This window comes from Poecile atricapillus, chromosome Z, assembly GCF_030490865.1.
Source record: "Poecile atricapillus isolate bPoeAtr1 chromosome Z, bPoeAtr1.hap1, whole genome shotgun sequence".
NCBI lineage: Eukaryota > Metazoa > Chordata > Aves > Passeriformes > Paridae > Poecile > Poecile atricapillus.
The window spans coordinates 38,191,587-38,207,587 of NC_081289.1; the positions used below are offsets into that span (position 1 = coordinate 38,191,587).

The following is a 16,001-nucleotide window of genomic DNA, read 5'->3' on the forward strand; positions in this document are numbered from 1 at the left end:
CAATGGGCATATACTTGCTTGAGTATCACTAACAAGCAATAAATTAGAGATATTTAACTGACCTAGAAGCCTTTTTTTGACTGGTTGCAATTCCACTGTGATTAGACTGAGTTGCATATCTGGCTGTGAGACTGTATGAGAAGAAACAGAGAAATTGAATTAAAGAATTTCTTTGAATATGTATAGAAAGAACACACTTACCAGCAAACGATGAGTTAAAGAATGCAAATCGAACATGGATAGAAAATGCAAATTAATTGGCAACAATATGAAACAATGTAAACATGCAGGTTTTTTATGAGATGCAATGAACAGGTTATGAAATAATGGGTACTGTTATAAGAAGTCTCATTTGCTAGAAATTATCTTATGAATAGAAAAAGTGGGCAAATTCCACAGTGACTGAATTCCTGAAGTATAGATCAATTCACACAGAATGTGAACTTTAAAACATTGTGCCCTTTTTTTTTTTTTTCCCCATGAAAAGCACTAAGCACAAATACACTCCTACTGGTCTCTCCAGCAACCTGACTGGATTCACAGTAGGGCTGTTAGAAACAGATTTGCTACACCAAATCCAATGTGAACTCAGAAATCCCACTAAAGCAAGTGACCCTCCTGACAGTAGAATTATATGGAAGAAGCACCCTGTCACAAATTTTATTACTGTTACAGCACAGGTCACATATGTGATGACCCAGGCAGTGAATCAGAGGCTGCATTAACAAAGCCCTCACATGTGCTTAGAACATGGTGAAATTCCATAGGGAAATGCACCTTTGTCTATTAAGGCATCCAAATGGCATTTCTGCAACAGAAAACATGCTATGTTATAGGGCTAAAAACTGTATGTTCCTTTCGACTCCCAACAACCTGGCATTACTAGGCAACAAATTATTTCCTCTAATCTTTTACACATTTGCATAGGGGATATGTCAAATGTATGGCCAAGGTATATTTTTCTGTCAGGTAATTTCAGTTTCTATAGACAAGTGCATCCTTTGGGATCCACAGTCTAAGGCTGTAGACAGGTGCCTAAGGCAGGTGCAATCACAACATCAAATTCCTTGAATTATTACGGAAGCCACGAACAACTGAGTAAGCAGAAACTCTGATAGTCACAGATTTCTTTTGCTTCTCAGAGCTCTCCATCTTCCAGTAATTCTTCTGAGTCGCAGCACAAACCACAGTGCTCTAGGTCCCAGCTTTAGAGACTGCCAACACTTTTAAGAAGCACCTGGTGGTGTTGAGTCTACCAGAAAAATGTTAAGCAATTGACATTTGCCAGCCCACTGAAGCAGCCAGACCTGAGTGTAAACCTGGTGGGAGAAGCTGTCAGGTAAGAAAGGTCTTCCCTTTATGGCAGTGCTGAAAAGGGGCAAGAAGAAGGCACAAACCAAAGGACAATTTGAGACAATTTGGAATAGGATGTGAGATTATTGCTACTTTACTAAATTAAACCCCAACAAATGGTTTCAGAGCTGCCTCCGCTCCTCCCAATTAAAAATGGCGTATTTGCACATGATGAATATAAAAGAAAGAAAAGTACTTCACTCTTAAGAGGGCAAAAAAGGAATCATTAAATATGTAAAAGCAGTATTCAATTCTCTGACATACATCTTCAGAGTAATGCTGACAAATTGCTTTTTTATATGACCATAGCTTCTGTGGCCATTATAATATATAACTTATAATAATATAATACATTACTTAAAATAATAAAAAATAATTTCATAATAATTGCACTTTATGTATTTTTATCTATCTAGTTTTTCTTACACTATTTCTTAATGTCTGGTCTTATGATGCAAATGTGACATAGGTTGTTTTACTGAATTTGCTACATCTGTTCCTGGCATAATAGCCCATCTTTTGATGAGATTTTTCTCTCTTGTTTTTTTTCCCTAACATATTTCAAATGAAGGAACCTAGAAATGAATGTCTGGTTACCTGTGTTGACTAAAATAAGAGATTTGTGAGAAAAATTGTATGTCAAATAAAACCTTAGAGCTTTTATGCTGTAAAAGGTGGAATGATACACATCAACACAGTACAACAGAGAAAGTAAGATGGGAAAAAGAGTGAGCAGGTTGCAGTGCCTTCCTTGGTGTATCATAGCATTTCTACCTCAAACAACGCATTCCAGAGCAAATTGAAACATCAAAACCCTTAATCTCAGTGTTGATAAACCAGCCCAGAGACTTTTAATAGCAATAAAGATATAAAATACCTATCTGATAATGCTTGCTAGAATGCTTCCCCTCCGTGCCTTTTACCTGGGACTCCATCCACTAGTAAATTCATGAAACATCAGCCTATAGACTACTTTCAAACTTTCCAGACAGGCTTGAAAGGCATTGATGAAAATGTCAGTCAGTAAAACATAACTTGTAAAGCATGATTTCCACTGTGACTGAGTAAATTTATTTTCCAAAGCAATGTGACTAAAGAAAAGCAAAAAGAGAATCGAACAAATCATAAGGAGGTGCATCAAGTTCCTAATGACTTCAGGTTTTCCTTGTCAATTAGCTCTGGATGTGCTAAGTCCATGAAAGCTTTGCATGGATGCAATTCCCAGTTGCTGGCCTCACTTTTATGCATGCAAACTGCAATGCTGTTTCAGACTAGACTTTAGCCTAGCCACTCTTCTAAATGTATAAACTAATATTTACCTACTTCGCTCTATCCTACCAGATAATTGTCTGTGGGTAGTATCTGTCAGTCAGGAAAAGAAACCTGTTTTACTTAAAACAGTTACTTTTAATGCTTACAAATCCACACCATGATATAGTAAGCATATATCTGCAATAAAGCAGACAGAGGACCTTAACATATCAGACAGTACAAGTTTAATGCTACAACATTCAGGACAAGGAAGGATTTACTTGTTAGAGGGCTGGAAAGGGGGATTTTGAAGGCCTCTAGCTCTTATCTAGCCCTTTTCACTGTCATAATACTGATATCAGCAATCATTTACACCAGGTACATAGGACCAGGCATCATGCTTAGCTCTCCTCTTCCAATTAGCACATACGGGTAATGAAGTAAATGCTGCCCAACACAGGTAAAATGGCATATGGGCATCTGATACCAAATCCTTAGAAATATTCTGGACTCTGTCTCCAGGTGGAAGTCATCAATATTTTGTCTTTATAGGAAGACAAACAACCAGGGAAACACTAGTCAACACAGCAGATAAGCAATGGTGACAATTTGGAAATTTCTTTTGCTGTGAGAAAATGGAATAAACATCCTGAGACTGCCCAGAAAGGCAGTTCAGCACAGAGGTAGCTGAGGCAGTGTTAAGAAGAAAGGACAGTGATGTTGCTGACACCGAGGTGCTGATGGAGATGACTACATCTGTACTGCGCTGACTGGCTGCAGGAACCAGGGCTCGGCACGGTGCCACGCGGCTGTGCAACACAGCTGCACTGCGGACCTACGCACCACGCTCCATCAGGATGGGGAACTGGTACAGGGCATCCATTTGTAGGCATGACACGGTTACAGAGTGATCCTAAAAGGTGTAGAGGAGACTAGGAAATCAATATAGGCTGTGATATTAAATGACTTTATGTGGCACTTAGGGACAGGTTTTAGTGGTGGACTTGGCAGTGCTGGGTTAGCAGTTGGACTTGATGAACTTAAGAGGTCTTTTCCAACCTAAATCATTCTATGATTCTATGAAGAAGATCGTTTGACACTGGACTAAACTACCAGAGACTCTATCTTGTTGCAGAAAAGAAGCAGGTCCTTGAAAGTGGGTTAACACATAAAGTTGAAGGATGAAGCTTTTATAAACCTGAAGAGAGCATGACTCAAGCTAAAAATATTTTAACCTCTGTCTTCAAAAAGTAACCCATGCAGTGACACCCTGAATGTCATATACTTTTTATTAAATCTTTCAAAGGATTCAAAGGATCATGTTACATCACAATGTCATTTTCCTATAAAGTTAAGAGTCACATGGTGGTTCTAAAATGCAAGCTATGCACTATGTGAAAGTTTTAAAAAGCCAAAGGCTTTTGTAGTATATAATCAAACTTTCTTCCTTACTGGCATACTTGAATTTTAACATGCTGTTGACCTTATGAAGTGCATTTAGTCTCTAGTGTGAATGCACTCCAGAGCTGTTTAAGACTTTTGTATTAGAACAATACCCTGAAAATCAACTAGTTTCAAAAGAATGCTTTTTCAAGGCAAAAAAATTTGCCCAGAAGGTCTCAGTTGCTCTGTGCACCTTTTTTGGCTGTTTGGCTGTTCCTCATCCTACTGGTTGAAAAGCACAAGAGATAACACTCTAAGTTATACCTGACTCCAAATTCCAAGTGTGCCTAGAAAGATGCCACAGGAAACAAAAGTTTCCAAGCCCTCACCATATCAAACAGTTTGGGCAGGTAGAAGACCTCTGATTCTGCACATGTACTTTCAAGGAACACTGAGGAAGAAACCAAAAGAACTTGATTTTCTGTACAAACAATATTTTTCAGACATTTCTTTTCTCTTTTTTTAGCCCAGCCTTGGTGAATTAGTACATGGCCATACCTACATGTACGTATCTATATATCTACATATATTTATACTGATACATATTTATTTATAAATAAATAAACATTTAACATTTATATAAATGTTATTTATGAATGTGTACTTTATAGATAGAGGTATATTATCTGTATATATCTAACACATAAATACTTTTTTTTTCATTCACAAGAGGAAATGTCTATGGCTCAGGCAGTTCTAGCTCATACCCTGTCATCTGTTCTAAATTATTTGGACATTTTTCCTTTCCGCTCTTTGAACTTCTGGCATCTTATTCAAGCAGTCTGTCTCCGAATGATTCATGCTTGAAGGTACAAGCAAAATTATGTTTTCAATGTTTTCCTATTGTTCACAACTCATAAAACAAAATGCAGATAACCCAGTTTTTTGCATCAATATTAATTCTCCTGCAGAATACAGAGATCTGTAATAAGAATGAATAGTCTGCCACAGTGACCACATCTTTCCTGCTTTGGTTCCAGTATTGTAGTATAGGTATTTTGTGTAATTTAATGGAGGATTAATACACGAATCACAACATTAAAGAAACAAAATGGACATCTAGAAGTAACTGTGTGTTGTGGTTTAGGTTTAGGTTAACTGTGCTACTTCATTACTGTGCTACTTCACTACTGTGCTTAACCTAACCTGTAGCACACCTAAAATGCCAACTTTTAAACCTTACTATTTTTCTCTGAACCAATTGGACAAGTGGATAACTGTGTGCTGCCAGAACAAGGATTAGGCCCTCAGGGACCAATTGTACTATTTTATGACTTTATCTCCATACCATTTATGATCTTATACTAGGACTAAATTATATCAGAGTATCTACACAGTATCATATGCCACCATTCTGCTTCACAGTTTGATACAATAAAACTGTATTTTTTTTTTTTTCCTAGAGGGAATGGAAACAGAGGTGACAGAAATGATGATGCTTTTACTTCTTCAAATCTTTGCTAATTATCTCTTGAATCTTTGCATAGATTTCCAGAAAGTCCACATCTGTAGTGCATCCTAATGCATGGTTGAGACTGCTACAAACCTGCATCAGTCAAAAAATTATCAGATTGTTAACTGTTCTATTTACAGGAATAAAATACATTTGTTAGCATTTTGTTTGGTCTTTAAATTCCATTGACTTTAAAATGGTAAAGAGCTTTTTAATATAAAGAAAATACAAAAGATTCTACCGACAGTTCAGCTATTTTCCCTTAAGCATTTTCAAAACACAAATAAATTCTTGTAAGTCTCATGAATTATAAATATTTCCACTTCTATTTAATGTATTTTCCACAGGCAATGACTGCCAAACAGCACTGCCTGTGCTTCTTTGGAATTTATATGGATTTTTATTTTGGAGTTTTTTGGTAAATGAAGAAAGAAAGTCATCTCCTTCACAATAGCTTCCAACCATAATGTTATTTCATTAACTGACACCAGCAAAACCACAATATGTAGGATATCAAATTTGTTGCACAGTTTGCGAAAATAGCAAGATATAACAGATGATAAAAAGGACTGACAGAAGAAAAGAAAGTAACAGTAGAAATATAAAACTATAACTTAAATGAATGTAAAAATGCAAGGAAAAGACTGGGCCACTGTTGGAATTTCTTAAGGAATTAATTAAGGAATTTCTTAAGGAATAAATAGGAACAAAGAAAGAATATTTTGCTTCATAATAGGTAAAAAAGGAATTGTCTGACAAAAAAAGAAAAACAAGAAGGAAGACTGCACCAATTTAATATGGCTACCCTTGCATTTTACATGTGTTGAAATTTCATTTGCCATATAAAAATAATTATGTATTATATAAATAATATATAAATAACATACAAAAATAGGCAACCTCCAATGTTCATGAGATGTCAGAATTAAATTGGTGGAATTGGTGGCAGGTCCAGGAGAGTAATAAATGTATGGACAGTTGCATCAGATTTCATTTTCAGAGAATGAGAAGATCTAATGAATCTCAGTAGAAAGGGTAGAGCAATAAAGAATGTCTGAAGGGAAAATAACTTCATTATAAAGCTTCTATTCCTTCAAAAGGAAATACATAAAAGATTGGATCCAAGTGCTACAAGGATGAATGGAACACTTCCCATTAATTTCTACATGATCTGGATTAGCAACAGTGAAAATTACGGTCAAACTGCATCAAAACTGACATATAAAAAGTAATGAGTGGCAAGGGGGACATGGGCCAGACTGTGAGAATATTTGAAATGTGCAAAATGAAAATTGCCACTAAATTGATTTAAAACAGCCTTTTTAAAATTGCAAGAACAGATAATGAAAAAAGATGACAGTTTCATTTTGAACTGCAAACAGCAGAAGAGGCAGGGAAAAAAAATATTGTTCTTGAGCTGAGATAATTTATAAACCAAAGAAATCAGGGTAACTGCATGTCACAGGCTCCTAAAGAAAGTGTTCAGTCATACATCAGGTACTTTGCAAGGAGAAAAAATTGTGTGCAACAAACAAGGGGAGATACCAATCAGTAAAGGACAAGTTTGAAGAATCTAGCCCACAGAAATATGGTAATAAGGTAAAAGATACAAGGAGTTTATGAAGGATTGTTATTGAAATGGTGAAATATGGGATGAACAGTTTAAGAAAATCTGAAATGTTATTAAAAGATTGAAAATATTTTTTATTTTCTCTCTAGGCATGCTATAGTCTGCTAGAGTGGTGTATTATAACTATAGAAAAGACCATTTATTTTAGAACCTGAATGTCACTTTGAAACACCCTTCCCCATTATTTTAAGCTTAAAAAATGTTATTAGATATCTTCTTAGAGAGGATGGGTTACACGGAAGTATTGAAAAATATGTTCTCACTAGTGCTTTGTCCTATCTTTTCTGTGTGAAGGTTATTAGGCTAGTCATTTGTCACTGAGACTCACTAAATGCTTTATTTAACTTGACTTCAGTACAAATATGATGGAAGAACTTCCTTTCTGAAGTTTCTGTGATTTGGAATGTAATGACTGCATCTTTGGGGAGTAGAACAAAATGGGGCCACAGCTGATTTGCAACATAAAATAAAAGATTAAAATAAAATTAAATACCTAAGAGCCATTTGTGCAGGTTAGCTTCCTGCACATCCTGGAACAATCACATTAAGCAACTCATTCTGCATTATCTTCCAGACATATAAAAATACATCAGATTAGATTAACAGCACTTTGTTTGCTTAGATCCTTAGTAGCAAAATGAGTATTTTCCTAATTTTTCTTCTCTTCAGAATCCGTGATTTGATAGTGATTCCACAGTGGGAAAAGCAGTAACTACCTAGCTCTTTCCCTTCACCAAAACCAAGTGACTAGCAATGACAAGACCTAAGGACAGCAAAAGGACTTGTTTCATCGCTTTCCTGTATATTGACCAAGCACACACAACTATGTACACCTTCCATTTTCCAGCCTATGTCAGTGCAATGCACTCGGTGCAGACTGTTGTAACCATATTTTAAACCTTCAGAATATTTAAATGAAGGCCTTTTTCTAATCAGAGTGATGTAATCAAGATTGCTATGCAGATTGCCACTATTCTGACCTGGATCTCTTTCAATTCATAATCATAACCACTACATTTTGATTACTGTATTTCACACAGCACAAGCGCTGTGTCCAATATGCTTAATTTCTTCCCTAGTACTTCTGAGCAGCAGGCAACATGAAACCCTGCTCCTTATAGTAGTTAAATATGCAACTGTCTGTAGAAATCAGCTACCTAACTTTATTTATATGCCCAGGAAAACCAGGGTGCACTTTTAATATAACAAATTTAACAAAATCCATCTGGACCTCAAGCTGTGCTCATCATTCCTGTACGTGATAAAATAGTTTGTACGTCTAGGGGAATTGTTCTGACAGCTTACTGAAACCAGTTACTGTCTAATCTGTAAATGAGACAGAACTTCTTTCATCCACATGTGTTTTCTCTTAGTATCTGGGTGGCTGAAAGATCATCACCACAGATGTATTGCTCTGATAATCGAATCCACTACCAAAGTGAGGCATAAAAATATAATGTAGCCATTGTTGTCATCTACCTGTACTGACAGATATAAGTAAGGCCACCAGCACGGTATTTTTTAAAATAAATCTCAGAGCTGCAATAAAGCCATAAGGGAAGAGTGAAGTGCCAACTTCAGATTTCAAAATATTCCATTCTCACAGTTAGTCATGGAAGAACATAGGAAATTTTAGGGTAAAAAGAAATCAGAAATCACATCTAAAACTATTCTTTGCCTTTGGTTACTATTTGTTTACCACTGAATTTTTCACTAATAGTCTAATAATTTCAGAGTTTTATAATTACTGGTACAAAATTAGGATCCTCCATAGAGAAAGTATGCTTTTTGCAAGGCAATTTCACTTATCATGAATCAACTTCCTTCCTTCCTTTTACATTTAATTTGAAATGTTGCTGTTGGCTGTAAGCCTAGATAGGCCAATGATACTCTCACAAGAAGAATTTTGCTTGCCTTCTGTATGCACAGTTTTCACAATTCTGACGCTGGTCACAGACAGCTTACATGGGAATAGGAATGTTAAGAGTATTGCCACACTGACCAATTTTGGATAATTTTGTAAGGAGCCAGTGAAATGAGATTCATTATCCTCCCATGCAAACTTTGCACTTAGGAAAGAGAGGTTCCTCCAGAAACTGGTTTAATTACATTCCTGGTCTGTGTTGTCTCCTAGTCACACGAGGACAGCTAGCCTCCTGAATTAGTCTCCTGAATTCCCCATTTCTGGACAAACCTAGTCCATCCAGTCTTGTGATCATCTGATTATCACCATCCACTGGGGCTTCTGTTTACCTTAGCAAAACAACCTGTGTATGAAACCTGTAAAGTACTAATATAATTTGGTGCCTGTTTCAGTTTTTGTTGACAAAGGGCTCAAACACTGTACAAAGTATCTTGTCTTTAGAGGCACGTGGGAGCGTTCAGACACAGTAATGATCACAGACATTGCTCATTACTGAGGACATCATAACCTGGAAATGGGGATGAGTACCATCACCATCCTCATCACCACCACCAGCAGGACCAGGCCTTTTAAATTAAGAGAGTGAGATGTTAGCCCTGCACATAAAAAGACAAAACTTTCTTGGTCTTCAGCAGGGCTTGAATGATACAACCTCTGTAATTTAACCATCTTCAATGTGACTTCTCAGAGGTATTTCCCTCTCCCATGTATAATCTATATTTCTCTTGGATAAAGTGAAGGCCATCATCTTCTCATATTTGTTTAATCAAGGAAATACAACAGCTTTTTACCTCCTAGGAAATGGAGTTGAAAATAGACAATATGCTTAATATATGTTAGCTGGAAACAAAAAGGTAAGTTTTGTCATACAGAATTCTAACCTAAAATAACCTCAGTTATTAGTTGAAACTAAGACATAGTTTCAAATACTTAAAGTACAAGATGAAATGTGATTGATTATTGAAGATTGAAAAAGATGTATAAAGTCTATAAAAAGCATTCACTTTTTTCTGTGTATACATTGTTTTTTGCTTACATGTATGCACACATACAAGCACATGGATATCAGATACACTCAAATTTACAGTTTGTCAAAAAAAATCTTTATTTCTCAGGTCTAGCAAAATAAATATGCATGAGTGTTCCAGTAAAATAAAATACCCATGGTGTAAGAAGATGATTTTCACAATACCCTTGAAAATTTATTCTGTCTGAAGCATTTTGCCAAAAGAGATGAATGTCCCATTCAAGTGTTAGCAGCTACATTCATCTGGCTTCTGCCATAGTAATAAGATAATTTTTCTTGTTCTTTCCAAAACCTGAAGGACTTTATTACCTATTTCTAGGTAATAAAAGACCACTGGTTAATTTAATGGAAACTACTCTTTGTTATGTGCATTTGCCAAATATTTTTTCCAAAACACACCATAAGGGAAGCCTGAAGGCTTCTGCATACCAATCCTTTCCACAGTTATGCTACAAATGTTGGAAAACAGAAAGAATCAAGAATTTTTAAAAACATATTCAGAACTCCAACATGGTAATAAAAAAAAAAAACCAAACATACCTGCACAATAAATATGTAGTAATAAATAGCTGTAAAGGTTAGCATTCACTATGAAAGGATAAAACAGCTTGTTTCATCACAGCACTTCAGGAAAAAAAGTAAGATTACTTCATTTTTGATTGATAGCAGTTAGATTATCTATTGAGTTAATAATTTCATACAGTGTGAAGAATGTACACTAATATACACTTCAGATTCTACCACTTTTCAAAATTCTCTGTACAGTGCAATGTGTAAGTTTCAGTATCTGTATGAAACTACTTTTTGCCAAAACTATCTAAAGATCTCGAGTGTCCCATAGAACAGTCATGTGATTTCCTCAGGACTTTCCCCCAGCTAAGTTATGTTAGTTGTTTTTGTAATTATTGCTGAGACACACCTGACATGAAAGCAATCACAGAAATCAGTTTGAGGAACAATGTAAGCTACCTGTCCATATTTCAGACAGCAAGAAGTGGGCAAGAGGCAAGATGGATCTCATCAAAGTCATCTTTTCCTTTTTAATTCATATTTTGGCTTCTTTCTAAAAAGAAGTTTTTATTTACTCATTAGCACTTTTAAACTAGAAAGGTGTTTGTTAAATATTTTTTAATAATTTTTCAAATTATTTCTTTTATTGGAAAAAAAAATAATTTAATTCAATAACTGCTAGGAAAAGAAGTATTGGTAAGTCCACCACAGAGAATTTACATCAGTGTATGTTTATAAATGCCCATCTATTTGTGTAAAACTTGTTTTCACATGTAGAAATTTTTCTTAGGAGGGGAAATATTATTTTATGCCAATTTCTTTATATTCAAAACAGTGACGAATGCAAAAAAAAAAAAAAAAAAAGAAAGAAAATTAGTACTGATCAAAAATTGTATTTCTGTTTGTTTCTAAGTTCCAGGGCTCCTTGTTTTGCTAGATGCTCATAATACTAAGATGCATTTGTAGTAGAAGACAGAAACTTTTCATATAGGAGAAAATTTTTAGTAGGCACCTTTCTTTATCCTTAAAGACTTAAATAAAAAACGTATGTATAGAAGAAATCATACTTCCTCAGGCAATACAGAAGTTTATAGCAACAAGCATCAAACTTCTCTGTATGTTGAAGCAAACAGAAAAAAAATCTTGCTTTCAGTTTACAGATAAGAAATAAGAAAGATGGCATCAGTCTTGGTCTGGTAATTTTTTACATAGAAATATTTTACATCTGAAACCTTGTTATGAACAGAAATTTCATCACAGAATTAAATGATTTTAAACTCCTAGATTAAAGGTCTAAGGCACACTGATGGAGTTGAAATTCTTTTACACCAGCCTTAGATATCACTGCACAATAAATGGAGGATCTGGGACATGGAATAATTGTCTTTCTTCTTAATGAAGCATGTTTTAACATAGAAAAATATAAGAGGAGAAAAAAGTGCAGAAGGACCATGAGATCTTAGGGAATTATAACAAAAAGCTTAATAAAAAGATTCATCACCTCTTTGCCTACATGTGCAAACAGTGTCATTCAAATAGTAAAAAACCTGCTTTATCCAGGCTTTTTTGGACAAACCCTTGCAATAGTCATGATGTAAAAGTAGCACAGTAATATTTTTTTTGTTATTTAAAATCCACCATGGGTAAATTATAAAATCACGAAATGTTTCAGTTCTTTCACTAAATTAAAACCAAAAAACAGTAATCAAAGGTATTTACAGCAAGCTGATTAATCTCTTAATTCCCCTGATTAAAGCTGAGAAGAATAACAAGGTAATATTGCCTCTCATGCAGTATTAAATATCCTTCATAAAGCAGAAATTTTGCTTTGGAAAATGTTGAGAATGGTCAGACTCTTCTAGGACCCCACAATAATTTCCTAGATTATATGTTAATAGTATACTTCACAGGGAATGCCTTCAAACATATTAATTTTCAGCAGCAGAGAATATAAAAGCATTTCACTTTATAATGCCCCAGCCAAACACATGTATCTTAATTTTTGCATCAAATGAGGTAATTAAAATGCTATTAGCAACACTTTCCTCCAAAATATATTTTTAAAATATTTCTAGTAGATAAAGATCTCTATCAGGCTGAAGTGTAGAAGCTTTGTCAAATGAAGAAGAAATATGTTTATTAGACACATGAAAGTGTAATTTATATATCAATGGACTTAAGAACCAGAATCTCTATATATTAGTCTGATACATTTAATCCAATCTAGATCATTGATTTACCACATTCTAGAAATACAGTTGTTCAGTAAGTTCACAAAAACGTTTTAAACAAGGACATAAAAAATGGAACAATACTAAACCAAACAAAGCAATAGACACAATTTTTAATGATCTACAGTTGACATTTTTTTAACTTCCCCAGTAAAATATACATTGTGAATAATCTTTCCATTTAAACAGATATTTGTGTTTCAAACTCATTCTTCTAGAGTGGCCTTTAAGCAACTACCTTCTGAAAATATGTTTTCAGATGCAGTCTGAAAGCAATGTAATTCAGCAATTTCTGGATTCTGATGAGTGCTTTGCTTTTTGCCAGTTCAAAAACTGTCTCCTTGAAAGAAACAACTGGATTAAGGCTATTTCTTCTGCCATTTAAAAAAACATTCAAATAGAATTAGGCCCTCAAAAACCAGAATGTGTGGAGATAAAAAGAGTTTACAGCAAATGAAAGTATTGATTGTGCCTTTTCTCCATAGGTTTTGTTAATTATTGGGAATTGTTCATTTACATGTGGAACTGGGTATGCAAAGAAAACATGAAAATAACCAATATACTAACCTCATGGTGTGCTAGTAGCCTCCTATTGTGCAAGGGGCAGAAAAATCAATAATAAAGTAAAAGAAAGGCTTAAAATTAATTTAAATTGGGAATGTTCTCTGCCCTTGCTCTAACTACTCCCAAGAAATGTGGGCTTACCACCAAAAAACACATTGAAAACACTGTAAACAGCTTAATTTTTTTTTTTTAATGGCCTAATTTTTATACAAAATTTTGTCTTTTTTGAATGGAAAAATAAAAGAAAAAATAACTTTTTAACCTACCTTGACTGCATATCTTGGTGTGTTTTGGACTGGCTGATTTCAGCTGGAGTTGAAGGGACTTGCTGTTGTAGCTCCACCAAAGACTGGTAGTATTGTTGCTGATGATGTTGCTGCTGTTTGTACCGAGACAAACTGAAAAACAGTCCTAAAATGGCTTTCAAATTTCCATTCCTTATTTCTATCAAAAAAAGAGAAAAAGAGAAAAGGAAGTGAAAACACTTTGGTTTTAGACTTCAGATATGTAAAACTCAAAATATGTGTGTACATACCTATAGCTATACATGTTTATGTCTTATATCTCTTCATTTACCTGTAATATCAGAGACATTTTATGTGTCACTGATAGTTTATTTTTTATTGTAATTTTTGGTTCTTTATGTGTCAGTATTGCAATAAACACCTATCTCTACAATGCCTTCATGATGAGTCATTTGCATGATCACAAACAAGAGTATATCCATACATAAATAAGGTATATAATCTGAAATGAATGCTCCTGTCCCAACAAAGTACAAATATTCTAATTAAGGAAAAGCTCATTCAGAGAAATCTGAATTCTTTCTGTTCTTAAATATACATCACTTCAAACCTTATGCCTTTAAATTACTCTTTTTGTTTTTGGGGAGAACTTTGGGGCACATTGGTAATAAACAGTGAATTCTAGAAAAATCAGAGACTGTGTGATAATGGCTCTTGTCAGTGAGCACACATCCATTCATACAGATATGCAGGAAACATGAGAGAAGAAAATAAATGGAAGGTTGTTTTTTAAAAAGGTGACTGTAATGCTCATGATTACATCTTTGAACTTTCAAATGACATGATTTTATAGCTTTCTATTTTATAGTGCTATTACTGATAATGAAGACAAGCTTTGACTAGGCTAAACAGCTCCATGAATGCAATTCTGGTGAACCCTGGTAGCATGCCTATGTCTCCCATTACTTTTTAGCTTTTGTCCAGCCCGAGACGAAGATTTTACAAGGATGCAGTTATTCTTTGCTGATAAAGGATCTCAGTGTCAAAAAAGAAACCTCAGAAGGCTTTAATGATCTTATCTGCAGCATGTAGGTCTGTTCATAACCTCACTATTATTTTTCTTTGGCACTGACCACCTTGTGAAATGTTTTTATTAGACCTGTAGCCTTGCAGCCTGACATACAATGCCACAACCTTTCTGCCTTCCCTGCAAATCAAAATACTGAGGTGTGTGTGCTACGCAGCTTTCCTAGGCAAATTTTCAAGTTGAATTTATACAAAAATTACTGTCATTTTCATGTCTCTTAAAGCATATTAATTTTCTTTCAATAGGATTAGGTGAAATGTTAGTACACATGCTAAGGCCAACAAACACTGGAGCTTTTGTGCTCACAGCCTGTCCTTCAAAGTCAACCCAATCCTGGACACTGGAATATACTTTTCAAAATGTAAATTTGTTCTAAGCAGCCATACTTATTCAACTTCTCTGTGAAGATGCTGCAAGATCTTTGATCAGCAATGAGACCATGAGAGATATGCAGAGCTTTCCCAAAATGAGTAAACGTTTTTGGGAACTATGACTTTCGCAATCATGTTGGTTTCAAGGAAAATCATTGTCAAGGAATACAGAAAATTTGTATTTAAAATTTTCCTAAAAACACCCCAAAACCCCACATGACTATCCATTTTAAGTGGCTCTCATTTGAGAAGACTGTCAGTACATGACACCATTATTTATTCTTATCATTTTGGATCCCCTAATGTTCAGAAGAAGAATCCTTTGTTAAATCCCACTGAAAATTTTTTAATTTTAAAATTTTTCTCTTTTCATGTTAATATTTTTTTTACCATTTTAGAGAAGGATGCTATCAGTAACTTTTTCTTTCCTACTTTTAATAGAGTTAAAATGAAAAGATTTCTCACAAGCAAAAAACCCAGAAACTTCTAATGTGTACTAAACATACACTTGGAAAACCAGGGTATTGTTTTTCTTCATAGCAACTGGATAACAATTTATCAACTGGGCTGTCAAGCAGAGATTTGGCAGTCAAGATTTGAAAATTACTTTTTTTCTAGACCTCTTTGCTCAATTGTCAAAATGAGGTCATAAACTGGTTGTGAAATCTTCAAAACTCATTAAGCTTACGGTTTATTGTTCCACCACCTTTCTGGTCATTAATAAATGACCCGCTAGTAACAAGACACGTTTACCAAAGCTTATTACGAGCAACTGAATTTCTTTTCCCCCTAAAAAGTAGTAATATTCAGAATTATACATAGTAAAAATGGTATATTTAAAGAAATCACACCTCTGCAGTACTTTGAAGAAAATCATGAAGATAGTGGTGGATTCACTCCAGACTCATGACC

The 16,001-nt window shown here is 34.7% G+C and overlaps 1 protein-coding gene across 3 annotated transcripts in view; it reads right to left on the reverse strand.

Moving 5' to 3' along the window:
• Positions 1–16,001, reverse strand: part of LOC131573556 (neuron navigator 3-like) — a 250,860-nt gene that overhangs the window by 138,924 nt on the left and 95,935 nt on the right. For all 3 annotated transcript variants that reach the window (XM_058827624.1, XM_058827623.1, XM_058827622.1), the window contains exons 5-6: positions 13,653–13,830; positions 63–131 (exon numbers count right to left, since the gene is read on the reverse strand). In XM_058827624.1, the coding sequence (XP_058683607.1) occupies positions 63–131; positions 13,653–13,830 (247 nt within the window). The remainder of the gene's footprint in view (positions 1–62; positions 132–13,652; positions 13,831–16,001) is intronic.